This window comes from Hippopotamus amphibius, chromosome 1 (genome assembly GCF_030028045.1).
Source record: "Hippopotamus amphibius kiboko isolate mHipAmp2 chromosome 1, mHipAmp2.hap2, whole genome shotgun sequence".
In the NCBI taxonomy this organism is placed as follows: domain Eukaryota; kingdom Metazoa; phylum Chordata; class Mammalia; order Artiodactyla; family Hippopotamidae; genus Hippopotamus; species Hippopotamus amphibius.
The window spans coordinates 197375896-197389110 of NC_080186.1; the positions used below are offsets into that span (position 1 = coordinate 197375896).

The 13215-nt window shown below is 32.2% G+C and overlaps 1 protein-coding gene across 6 annotated transcripts in view; it reads left to right on the top strand.

The window, feature by feature from the left end:
- The window catches only part of CHD1 (chromodomain helicase DNA binding protein 1), a 78888-nt gene extending 75239 nt beyond the window's left edge, over nt 1-3649 (top strand). For all 6 annotated transcript variants that reach the window (XM_057738474.1, XM_057738505.1, XM_057738516.1 and 3 more), the window contains 2 exons: nt 497-707; nt 2123-3649. In XM_057738474.1, the coding sequence (XP_057594457.1) occupies nt 497-707; nt 2123-2468 (557 nt within the window). In that variant the 3' untranslated portion in view covers nt 2469-3649. The remainder of the gene's footprint in view (nt 1-496; nt 708-2122) is intronic.
- Nucleotides 3650-13215: the final 9566 nt, after the last annotated feature.

The following is a 13215-nucleotide window of genomic DNA, read 5'->3' on the forward strand; positions in this document are numbered from 1 at the left end:
GGAAAGTAAATTTAAAAATTGGATCTTTTTGTTGTTGTTGGGGGAGCTGTTTTAGATGATATATACCCATGTTATTATATTGAATCTAGTATCTTAATAATCCTTTTTAGCTTATTATTAACTTTTCCAAAAATCAAACCTGTTAGCAGTTTCTGGAAATTATAGAATAATTGTTGAAATGAACATATTTTTTAAAAAATATTATTTGGAATAATAATGTATTCTTTCTGTGCAAGAGTCACAAAAGTACAGTCTCTCTGAAAAGGAAATGGGCGTTATATATTTCAGCTGTGATTTTTCACATAGCCATACTATTTGTAAGCCTTAGAATGGCTTTTATAAACCATTTTTGAATGCTTTAACTGCCTGTATTTGGTAACTGATTTTGTTACTTGGAGTTGAAATAGGAGTTCTTATAATCTAGCAGTGAAATTACTTTTGTTTACCATGTATTTTTTTAAGTCATTAACAAAAGTTGGACACTTTTATTTAACAGATGTGGAAAGATTAAAAGAGAATACAAATCATGATGATAGCAGCAGGGACAGTTATTCATCTGATAGACATTTATCTCAATATCATGATCTTCATAAAGACCGACATCAGGGAGATTCTTATAAAAAGAGTGACTCTAGGAAAAGACCCTATTCTTCTTTTAGCAACGGTAAAGATCATCGTGATTGGGATCACTACAAGCAAGACAGCAGGTAAACTTGACAGTTTTAAAGTTTTGCTTATTGATGTCTTTTTTTATTTGCTGTATTTATCAGCCAATTCAGTCTTCAGGTAATCAAAACAAGTCTTATGTGAATTTTTGTTTATAGGTAAGAAAAACTAAAGTATAGTTCTTTTGTTTACTATTAAGAGCTGAATTTCTCATAAAAATGGGCTTTTAATTATAAATTTAAGATCAAAGTATACAATAAGAGAAAAATTGGTGGTGGATTCTACATTCCATTCCGTTTAAAAAAAAACTCCTAATTTTTATGTGAATAATTAATTTGTGAAAACAACTCATTGAGGTTAAACTTAAAGCAATCTAAAATAGTCCTGAAATAAGTACGTTTTCTCTTTATTATTATTTTTAATGAAGCCTTTAAGTAGTAAACAACTGGTATATAGTATAACAATACATTTTACTCCTTTATTGGTAAGGGAATATTTTCATTATAATGATCATTACTATAAGCCAATAAAAATACTGAGAAGAGGAAAGGTAAAGATCAGAAATAAAGAAATTAGTAGTCTTTTTGTATTTTAGTTGTGTGCACTGCAATAATCTCTTATGAGAAGCACAGCCACATTATAAACCTGTCAATTGTAGAATGGCTCTTAAAATTAGAAAAGGGCACACAATGAAAAGGAAAAGTGGTATTTGTAGTGGTAAATGTTTGTAATTTCACAGACTTATGTAACAACTTATATTGTTTATAATAAGGACCTTTTGTGAACCAAAAACATTATGTTTGGTGGATTTTATTTGAAAAGGCAGACATTTTAGAGATTACTTTTCATTAAACTGCCATAATTTTTTAGCAAACTGCCACATTTATGTATAGAGTAAAGTAAATTTAACAAAGATTTATTATGTATCATCTTACTATATAAGTAATCAAATCAAGGAAGCTTTTAATAGGCATCACCAACCAATAAGAACTCTCTTTTACAAATTTATTTCATAGACTTGTTTTAGAGGTTTTTATTTTTTTCCTGCTTACAGGCTCATAAAAGTCTCTGATTTCAAGGGTATTTTAGATGGATATAGTTATCTTAATTCGAACTTTCAGATAGTTAAGATGCATTAATACAAATGATGCACAGAATAAAAAATAGCAACCAATCTAAAATGAGCATGTGAAATTAGATGCTATCTGTAGTGCTTTGTATGGTTTCACTCTAATTTTATGAATGGAATAGTTTTTCCAAAGGCATACAGAGATATTTCCAGTGATTTTTTAAGCTCACTTATGAAGTTTTGTGATGAAACAATGAATTTGCATACAATGAAAAGTGTGCTTTAAATTATTTTTGTTTTATTTTTATAAGATTTTATTTGGAAAAATTTAATTAGCATCATTAGCATCATTAATTTAACTAGAATTTCTAATTTCTCTTTTGTTAGATATTACAGTGATAGAGAGAAGCACAGAAAACTGGATGATCACAGGAGTAGAGACCACAGGTCAAACTTGGAAGGAAGTTTAAAAGACAGAACTCATTCTGATCATCGTTCCCATTCAGATCATCGGTTGCATTCGGACCATCGGTCAAGTTCTGAATATACACACCATAAATCTTCCAGGGATTATAGGTATCACTCAGATTGGCAAATGGACCATAGAGCTTCCAGTAGTGGCTCTAGATCACCACTAGATCAGAGGTCTCCTTATGGCTCCCGATCTCCATTTGAACACTCAATTGAACACAAAAGTACACCTGAGCATACCTGGAGTAGTCGGAAAACATAACAAAAACTGATACTGTCTTTCTGGACTTTTCTTTTAGCCATATGTCATAAACCAACACAGTAATTGCCTTACATGACTTGAAAGATATAAACAGATCTTCTATCAGTAGCAGTATTGTTACTTCTTTCCAGGATGCAAGGTCTATTATCCCAACAGAAGAGAAAATATTTTTATATTTAAGGATTATGCTGCACTGTACTACAAATATTGTAGTACTTTTTTTTTCTTTTTTAAAGAAATGGAAAATGTTTACTATTACAGGGACCTCAACACTGCCCTTCCATGTAGGCTGGATAAAACTGTTTTTTTAAGTCAGTGGTTTTAGACTGACATCCATTTAAATTATGTTTGTATATGAACTTTACTCTGACCTGTGATCATGTTTCAGGAAGGAATGAAAGAGAGTTCTTTTCTTAATAAAGAAAACACACTCAAGGACTTTATTCACTTTCCAAAGCTACTTGTTTACATTGTACACTGCGACCACCTTGCCGCTTTTCATCACAAGCTTGAATATTTAAATTCTGTACTTATATCTGTAAAATAGCCAGGAACTTCCTGTTTGTGATCAATTATTATGCCTTTTTACACACACACAAACAATGGCTGTAAATTATTGTAAATGGATTAAATGAGCTTTCCTTACTTCCTTCCCCTTCTCAGGCTTTTTTTGACTGTTCCTTTCCCTACAAACTCAGGCCTTCTTATCATTTAAAAATATATATATCAGTGTAATAACACTTTTTAATGATTTGTCTTGATGGAATCATTGTTTAGAATGTAAAAAATGGGGAAAGGGGCCACTTAATTCCATTAGTCTTTTTTATATTGACTATTTTATTAGATACATGTTATTTCTTTCCTTTTCCCTTTTTTAGTCAATGTTGTGTAACAAAATGGTGAGATGATATGTAAAATCTAAACTGCATGCTCTGGAAACATTTTTTTCAGATGCATTTGGTTTAAAAGGGTAGGTGTATGAACACTTTCAGAATCCAAATGGCCAAAAGTTATTGTAAATCCATTTGTTTTCCTTTTCATGTGGGCAATAATGTCAAATGTGCTATGCAGCCAGGTAACATTTTAGATAAACTTGATTGACTTTTAATAAAAACTGTTACAATGCACACTGATTGTATATAAAAACCTTATATATGACAAATTAAATTTAAGAAAAAGGATATGTGGGCTCCTGTAATTTTCTGCTGCATTCTTATTCCCTAAGCACTTTTTTTTTTTTTTAAGTAGTAAAATTTAGCTCCCAGAAAATATTTTGGTAAGCAGTTGAATATTGTTAATGTGTAGCACTACAATTAAATCTATCTTGAAGAATATATTAATCTATGAAGTAAAATTTAGATCATAGAAATCTTTGTTGGACTTGATTTCCTGCAGAAATATTATTTTAGAACACCTTTATTTATTTACAGATTTTTTTATTTTGTTATATTCAGTGGGAATTTTTTAATCATGTGGCATACATTCTTAGATGTGTGCTGTGATGTAACAAATTTGAACCTTAACTTTGACAAATATATTGATATATTTCTATAATATTAAATGTGTTTGTTGATTAGCTGTGGGAGTGATGTACAGAAATTTGTCCATAGATGTATTTTTTTAATATTTTCCGTTTGTCCAATTAGGTCTAAAATTTACATGATATGTATAAAACAGAGCTTTTATATCCCCCAGACCCTTTTTTAAAAGCAGTGATTCCTCTTTCATTACTCTTTTTCTGGTATGTCAGATAAGAGGAATAACTCAATTTTTAAACATTTAAATATAAAAGTGATAATTTAGTGCTAGTATACATTTTTTAAGCTTTTTCACTTTTTTCCACTATTAGTATAAATGATTATTCCATAAGATAGCATTTAATAAAAAATTATAATGCTTAATAAAGTCATAATATTAAAGCAAACAGCAGGGTTGGCATTTTTAATTAATCACTTTGTAGCTGGGACATTTGCATTATATCCTATTGTGAAAATTTCATAAGACAATATTACATTTTTGAGACAGCGGAATGGGCTCTAACTTTCTTAACAATGCTGTTTAGTTGAATATTTCAGTCACCTAATTAGCTGAATTGAATGAAAATCTAAAACTGTATGTAACATTTATTAATTGATGGAAAATATGTTCATTATTTGTAGGAATCAGCAATTATGTAGAAAAGGAATAAGCCATAATTTTTTTAAGACATGATGGCGAAGAACATTAGTACATAGATATATAACAGGAAACACTCTCTAGAAGATATACTTAATTTTTGTCTTTTGACGTGCTCATTCTGATTTGCCATTTTTATCCATTTGTGTTTAATTTTTCAAGAACAAGAGATTATGCATAGTACTGTACTAATTAACCCTCCACCTTAATAATATACAATAAATGATTCTTACTAAAAGCAGTGGCCTGTTTGCGTATAAAGAAAATATTCTTTGTTTAGGGTATGTTAGAAAATTTTTCAGATTGGGAAGCTGTGAAAAAACAAGGGTGAATGATTCATTAATTTCAGTGAGGGGGCTTAATGAAATTAGAACTGTTAAAGTTGTGTAAAATGTAGATTACATGTCATTTCCCTTTTGTGATCTGATTTTGAGGTAATGAAAGATTTTGTGTAGATTATATGCTGGTTTACACAGATTTCCTTGAGATTTATCGGGACTATGCACAAAAGTTAAATGGCATAATTCTGCCTTTGCACCACATTACTGTTGCTGACTAGAAAATGATCATTTGACTATAAATAACTTTATGAGAGTTTTTAAGGTGGGGGGATATGAGAAAATCCCCCCACCTTAAAAACTAATAAAATACTAAGCATTAAATAGTACTTTATTCCTAGACTTTCCCAGCTTCATCTGAAAGTTAAATGTGAACTGGTAAACGTGGCTTAACTGTTAAAATTTTTAGTAGTTCATTACTTAGAAAATAATGCAAAAAAATTTTTTTAATGTTTCTGAATTGATACATCTAAGCGTGTTAACACAGATACCTCTATCAAACAATATTTACATTCAAGACAATTCAAAAATACAAGCAAAACTAATACATATTACTGCAGCACTTTATGCAAAATAGATGGGAATGTGTTTAAAAGGAAGCAACTAGGCATCAGTGCAACAATAAAATTGAGACAGTGTCAAAACTTCTGTGTTAAAATTCTTAAGGCATTTAATTTTAGACATTTAAAGGAAAATAATTCAACCAAAATTACATTTTCTCCTGGAAATGACTATATCTTGATAATGAGTGATTTTGCAGAATGCTTTATGCTAATTTTTTTTTTTAAGCACCTACCTAACAGGTTGATTATATTACAGAAAATCTTTGGGTTCTTTATAAAGATCTAGATTTAGGAAATAGTACCTACGTTAAATAATGAAAGATGAGATTACTTGGTGACACAGAATTTTATAAATGCTTTTCAGATTTTTTTTTTCAAGTATCTATGCAAGTTCTCCAGTGGGGCTTCATGTGCCAGATTTTCTATTGTAAAAGACCATTAGCCACCTTGTCCTTAGATTAAAAAAAAAAATTACCCAACCTTTACTTGAAATGAGATTGGCAGTTCAAACTCCCAAATAAATGAGATGCTTAATTTAATTCCATGTTCTACTCTACATTTGAGTTTTGATCTAAATATTAAATTGAAGATGTATAAACAGTCTCAAGAAACTCCCCAACTTATAATGGTTCTGTTAAAATGACCTAAGTATATCGATTGCATTGATGACATACATACTTCACATGCAGAAATGTGGGTTGCATGGTAATTTCATTGTAGGCTGCCATTAGGTTTCCAATCTGTAGAAGGAGCTGTGAAATTGAATTGACACTTACTGCTTGTTTTATCCTCTCTTTGCTTTTAAAATCTTTGCTTTGTCTCTGGTGTCATGCAGTTTCACTGTGCTGAATCTAGGTGAGGTTTTGTATTTCTTTGCTCACGTCTTGCTTCTTGCCCAGTTCTTTCTACTTTCTGGAATTCCTATGGCATTGCTATCGTATGACTTTTGAATTTCTTTTCTCTTGTCTCAACAGCTTTACTATTTTTTCTTCTCTTTCCATTTCTGTGCTGAGTATCTTCAGCTTCAACCACTCCCCATGAAGTCATCTCCACTTAGATATCTAATAGATACCGAATTTTTAATTTAATTTTTTATTTATTGGCTGCATTGGTCTGCATTGCTGTGCTCAGGCTTTCTGTAGTTGCGGAGAGCAGGGGCTACTCTTCATTGCAGTGCATGGGCTTCTTATTGCGGTGGCTTCTCTTGTTGCAGAGCTCGGGCTCTAGGTGTGCAGGCTTCAGTTGTGGTGCGTGGGCTCAGTAGTTGTGGCTCACAGGTTCAGTAGTTGTGGCTCACAGGCTCAGTAGTTGTGGCACACAGGCTTGGTTCTTCTGCAGCACATGGGATCTTCCTGGCCTAGGGCTCGAACCTGTATCCCCCGCATTGGCAGGCAGATTCTTAACCACTGAGCCACCAGGGAAGTCCCCGAATTTTAAAATAGTAAAACTTGATTCAACTCTTCTCCACCACTGACAGTTTAAAAACAAACAACCTCCAAATATTCCATAATTTTTGATGAATGGATTCAGCATTCACAGCTCTCTAACCTGTGACACGTTCCCCCTAGCTATTTCTGTTTGTCTCACTCATGTTACTCACATTGTTTTTAGAATACACCCAAGAATACTCTTGGGTCTTTGGGCTGTTGTTTCCTCTATTAAGAATGTTTTTATCCCTGATTTGCAAAGAAACTTGTTCACTCACCTAATTCAAGTCTCAGCTCAAATGTCATCTCAGGTCTCCAAATTAATACCCTACCCTTATTTTTACATTCCTTATCTTGCTTTCTCTTCTAACGCTTAACCATTACTTGACTTTATTTTTTTCATTTGTCATTGACTGTCTCTTCATTAGAATGTAGTTCTACTGGGGCAGGGATTTTATTTTGTTCACTGCTGTATATCCCCAGCACTTAAAACAGTGCCTCAGATATCAGTTCTTTTTTTCCCATTATTTTGATGTTGCCTAGAAATGCTGTGTTCCATAAATGGCCAGCATTACCAAACTTCTTTCTTGCCATTGTTACCTGATCTGTTAGTATTATTGTAAACTTTTTTATGCCTTATAAGCATCTCTATTACTAGAGTCTGTTTACTATCTTCCAATTTTTAAACCTGACTAATAAAAATCACCTGAGACACTTGAGAAATATAGAAACAACTAAGTCTCATTTCTATGAATTAAAATTAGCAGAGAAGGGTCCAAGTAATATTTTTAGGGATTTTAATATTTATCTTATTGACTTGAATAATAGAGGTTAATTCCACCATTGTAAATAATATGCACATGCTTATATATAAATGAAAAATTGGTTCTGTAACTTATGGCTACTCAGGAAATATAATCATACTTTGTGAAGAGATATTCAGAGATGTGGTATATAGTAATAGGAAAATATAAAACATTTTGATTTGTCTATTTTATCTTTTGAAAGGGAGTATGTTTTCAGGTGGCATGCCACTATCTTTTTCTACTCACAAGTAAAGAACACAACTTGTAAAGACAATATAATGCAAGGAAAATAGGTTGCATTTGCAATATTTTTAAGGTGAAATAGCAGAAATACCCCTCTTTTTATTACTAAGTAGCATTTCCTGTATTGGATGTACTACAGGTTGTTTCTATCCATTCACCAACTGGGTTTCCAGACTTTGGGTTATTATGAATAAAGATGCCATAAACATTTCATTAAGGGTCTCTGGATAGACATTCTCATTTTTCTTAGGGAAATACCTTGGAGTGGGATCGCTGGGGTGGTATGGTAAAGCGTATGGTTTACTTTATAAAAAACTGCCAAACAATTTTTCAAAGTGGATGTACTATTTTATATTCCCACCAGATACAGATGAGTTATTACTCTCTATTCATGTCAGCATTTTGTATTGTAGGTTTTCTTCATTTTAGCCATTCTGATAAGTGTGCAGTGGTAACTCAATTTGCATTTCCCTAATGACTAGTGATAACATCTTTTAGTGTATTTGCCATCCTTATCTCTTTGGTAAATTATCTGTTCATGTTTTCTCCAATTTTATAAAACAGAATTATTGATACAGGCATCTATCAGATAAGCTGCAAAGATTTTCTCCTAGTCTGTGGCTTATGTTTTCATTTTCTTAACAGTTCTTTTGAAATGCAGAATTTAAGAAATTTTGATAAAGTGCAGTTTATCCATTTTTTTCTCTTATGGTTCATTCTTTGTATGCAGAAATTTTTGCTTAGCTTGAGGTCACAGAGATTTTTCTCCTATGTTTTCTTCTAGAAGGATTATACTTTTAGGAAGTGCTTTTAAGTCTATGATTCATTTCAAGTTGATTTTTGTATGTAGTATGAGATATGGATGAAAATTGTGTGTGTGAGTGGGTTTTTTTGTTGTTTTGGGAATATGTATATCCCATTTTTCCAGCACTATTTGTTGAAAAGACTATCCTTTCCCACTGAATTTTATTTCACCTTGTTGAAAATCAGTTGTCCATATGTGTGTGGGTCTGTTTCTGGGCTCCCTATTCTGGCCTATTAGTTTATATTTCTGTCCTTATGCTAATACCACACTATCGATTACTATGCTTTAGTAAATCATGAAATCAAGTAGTATGAATTATAAATTTCGTTCTTTTTCAAAATTGTTTTGGCATTCCAAAATCCTTTGCTTTTTCGCATACATTTTAGGATTAACTTATCAATTTCTACCAAAAAGTCTGCTGTGAACTTTACTGAAATTATACTAAATCTATAATCAATTTGGAGAATACTGACAATTTAACAACATTGAGACTTCTGACTTATGAACGCAGTATATATCTCCGTTGTTCTTCAATTTCATCAGGTGCTGTGGTTTTTCACTGTACAAATCTTACACGTATATTGTTAAATTTACCCCTTAGTAGTTCATATTTTTCTACTATTATGGTTTTTTTATTTCAATTTTTAAGTGTTCATTGTTTTTTGGATTTGACCTTTATTCTGTGACCTCTATATTCACTAACTAGTTCTAATAGCTTATTCCAGATTCTTTGAGATTTTCTACATAGGTAATCACATCTGTGAAAAGAAAAAAATTGTATCTTCACAACCTTGATAGCTTTTCTTCTTAATGTCCTTTCAATGACCTCTAGTATAATGTTGGTAAAAATGGACATCTTTACCTTATTCCCATCTAGGTTAGATAAGGTAAGAATTCAGTCTTTCACCACTGAGTATGGTATGAGCCATAGGTTTTTTATAGATGACCTTTGTCATGTTGAGGAAGTTCCCTTCTAATCTTAGTTTTCTGAGTATTAAAAGAAAAATATTTAGTTTTTTATTCTTAAAATAACAAGCACTTTTTCATAGGATATGTGCACCTGTTGTACAACGTCTCAGATCATGGAATCAGATTGGAGACAGCCACCCTTGTTACCTATTTCTTAGTGATTTTCTCCCAGTACTTGTTTATCAAAAAAACCATCAAAAAACAGCTCTGCAATGTAATGAGATATAATGATTAAACTGAATCATCTCAAGCTAGTAGTTAATGTTGTTTTGGGCCAATAGACATTTATCACTGTATTTCCCTTGAAAATTTAACATTTCCTGCAGCATCCCTGTGTTTTTGCTGCATTTGCAAACCACAGCACTAGCCCACACACAGTCTTTAAGAATTCATTAAAACGGAACTGATTTATTCTTACCTGCTTTATAAACTCTCTTCTTCTCATAATACATCAAATACAGTATATAGTTAATGTACATCAGCTCCTCTCAGAGAGTCTTATCATTCTTTACAATTCAGCTCACTTGGTTGCCTGGTGACCTCTGCTCTCTAACGGGTTCAAGAAAAACTATGATTTTTTTTTTTTTTTTTTTTTTTTTTAGATTAACCTTTTTTTTTTTTCTTGTTAGGACAAGGAGAATGTTCTCTGGTAGCTACTTACATCCTAAGAAGAGAAGCTCTCAAATGAGTGTTATTTCTGAGTCAACTTTACTGGGGTGTAATATACATACAATAAATTGCATGCTCTGTTAAGTGTACAGTTTGGTGAGATTTAAGAAATATGTAACATAATCATGACATAGAATATTTTCGTCACTCCAGAAGTTTTCATTGTGCCCCTTTCCAGTCAATATACAAACTTAAACTGTAGGCCAGGAAAAACTACTTACTGGTCTGCTTTAAATTACTACATATTAGATTTGTCTGACTAGAGTTTAATACACAAATTAATAAAAATCAAACAGTATGCACTTTTTTTGTCTGCGCTTTGCTGCACATGGTGTTTCTGAGGTTAGTTTGTGGTTGTTGCATGTATCCATGGTTCATTCCTTTTTATTGCTTTGTAAAATGCATTGTATGGATATATTGCTCACCTGACAAATGGTTTTCAGTGTTTAGCTAATATGAATAAAACTTCTATGAACATTCCTTTACAAGTTGTTTTTTGCATATGTTTTCATTTCTTGGTTAAATACCTTGGAAAAGAATTGTTGGGTTATATGGTAAGTACTTACTGAAGAACTTTTAAAGAAACTGCCAAACTGTTAAAGCAGCTGTGTCATTTTGCAATGTATGAAAGTTCCAGTTGTTCTGCATCTTTGTCAGCACAAGCTATTGTCAGTTTTTTTAAGCTATTGTAACAGTTGTGTAATGCAGTCATATTATGGTTTTAATTTGCATTTTATTGATGACTGATATTGATCTCTTTTCATGTGCTTTTTGGCCATTTGTATGTCTTATGTGAATTACCTACTAAAACTTTTGCCAGTTTTGTAGTTTGTTTTCTTTTTTCTTCTTTTTTTTTAATAAGAAGGTCAAGGTCTTCAGGTCTTTATGTATTTATTTTGATTTTTTTGGCTGTGTCAGGTCTTAATTGTGGCATGTGGGATCTTCATTGTGGTATGTGGGATTTTTAAGGCACCCAGGCTTCTCTCTAGTTGTGGCGTGTGGGGTGTTTTTTGTTTTTCTTTCTCTGTAGTTGTGGCATGGACTCTCTAGTTGTGGCACATAGGATTAGTTGCCCCGTGGCATGTGGGATCTTCGTTCCCTGACCAGAGATCCAACCTGTGTCCCCTGCATTGCAAGGTGGATTCTTTACTACTGGCCACCAGGGAAATCCCTGTAGTTTGTTTTCTTGTTAGTGGCTTGTAAACTTCTTTTTCCTGTTGTAGTTTTAAATATATTTTATTTTTTAGAGCAGTTTTAGGTTAACAAAATGGAGCAGAAGCTGCAGAGATTTCCCATATACCCTCTGCTCCCACACATGTATAGCGTCTCCCATTATCAACCTCCTCCATAAGCACTTTTAATATATTATGAACACCAGTTCTTTATCAGATATGTACATTGTAAATATTTCCTCCAAATCTATGGTCTGCCGTTTCTTTTCCTCTTAACAGTAATTTGCCAAGAGTAGAAGTTTTAAATCTTTATGAAGACCATTTTCTAAATTTTTTCCTTAATATTTTATACATTTTGTATCCCACGTAAGAAATCTTTGCCTAACCTAAAATCACAAAGGTTTTTTTTTTTTTCCCCCGGAAGAGTTGTCACTGTTGTTAGGTCATTGTTTCAAGTTAATTTTTCTTTGCGATATGAAGTAAGAATTGAGGTTCATTTTTTTCCCCCTCCACATGGATGTCCAGTTTCTACAGCATCATTTATTGAAAAGAGTAAACTTTCCTCATTGAATTTGTTGACTCCTTTACAAAAAAACAAAAAACAATTGACCACATGTATGTTCTATTTCTGGACATTCTCTACTTTTCTACTGACTATATATCTAATATCCCTGGGCCAAAATAAAATGATCTTGGTTACTGTAGCTTTATAAGTAATTCTTGAAGTCAGGTACTAAGAGCAGTACTCCAACTTTGTATGTTTTCCAAATTGTTTTGGCTACTCTAGGTCCTTTGTAGTTCTTTATACCCTTAGAGTTAGCTTGTAAACTTCTACCAAAAAATTTCTCATTAGGATTTTATTGAAATTGTGTTGAATCTATAGATAAATTTGGAGAGACTTGGCATCTTAATAAAACACTGAATCTTGTTTGCAAACATGCTTTATCTCTACAATTATTTATGTATTTAATTTCTCTCAGCAGTGTTGTTAGTTGTCAGTGAATTGGACTTATATTTTGTTAAAGTTATCTCTACAAATTTAGTACTTTTGGATGCTACTGTAAGTACTTTATTTCAATTACCAATTTTTTTATTCTAGTGTATAGTTATACTATTGATTTTTGTGTTGAACTTGCATCCTGCCAATGTGCTAAACAATTAATTCCAGTAGATTGCAGGGGAGGGGGAGGATAATTTCCTTAGGTTTTCCTATGTACATGATCCTGTTTACAAAAAAAACAGCTTGAATTCCTTCTTTCCTAACTGTATACTTTTTCTCTCCTTACGACCAGTACAGTGTTGATGTGGGCGAGGGGTGGGAGTGGACATCATTGGCTTATCTGTTATTTGAGGGTGAAAGCATTTGTCTTGCTCTGTTAAATATGATCACAGCTGTAAGTTGTTCATAGATGCCTTTTATCAGGCTCACTAAATTAACTTTTGTGGTTTGTGGGAACATTTTATCATACATGTCTGTTGAAATGTATTTTCTTGTTTTTTATTAATACGAAGTACATTGGTTTTTAAATGTCAAACCAACCGAGCATTCCTCAGATAAACCCTATTTTATCAAGGTGTAT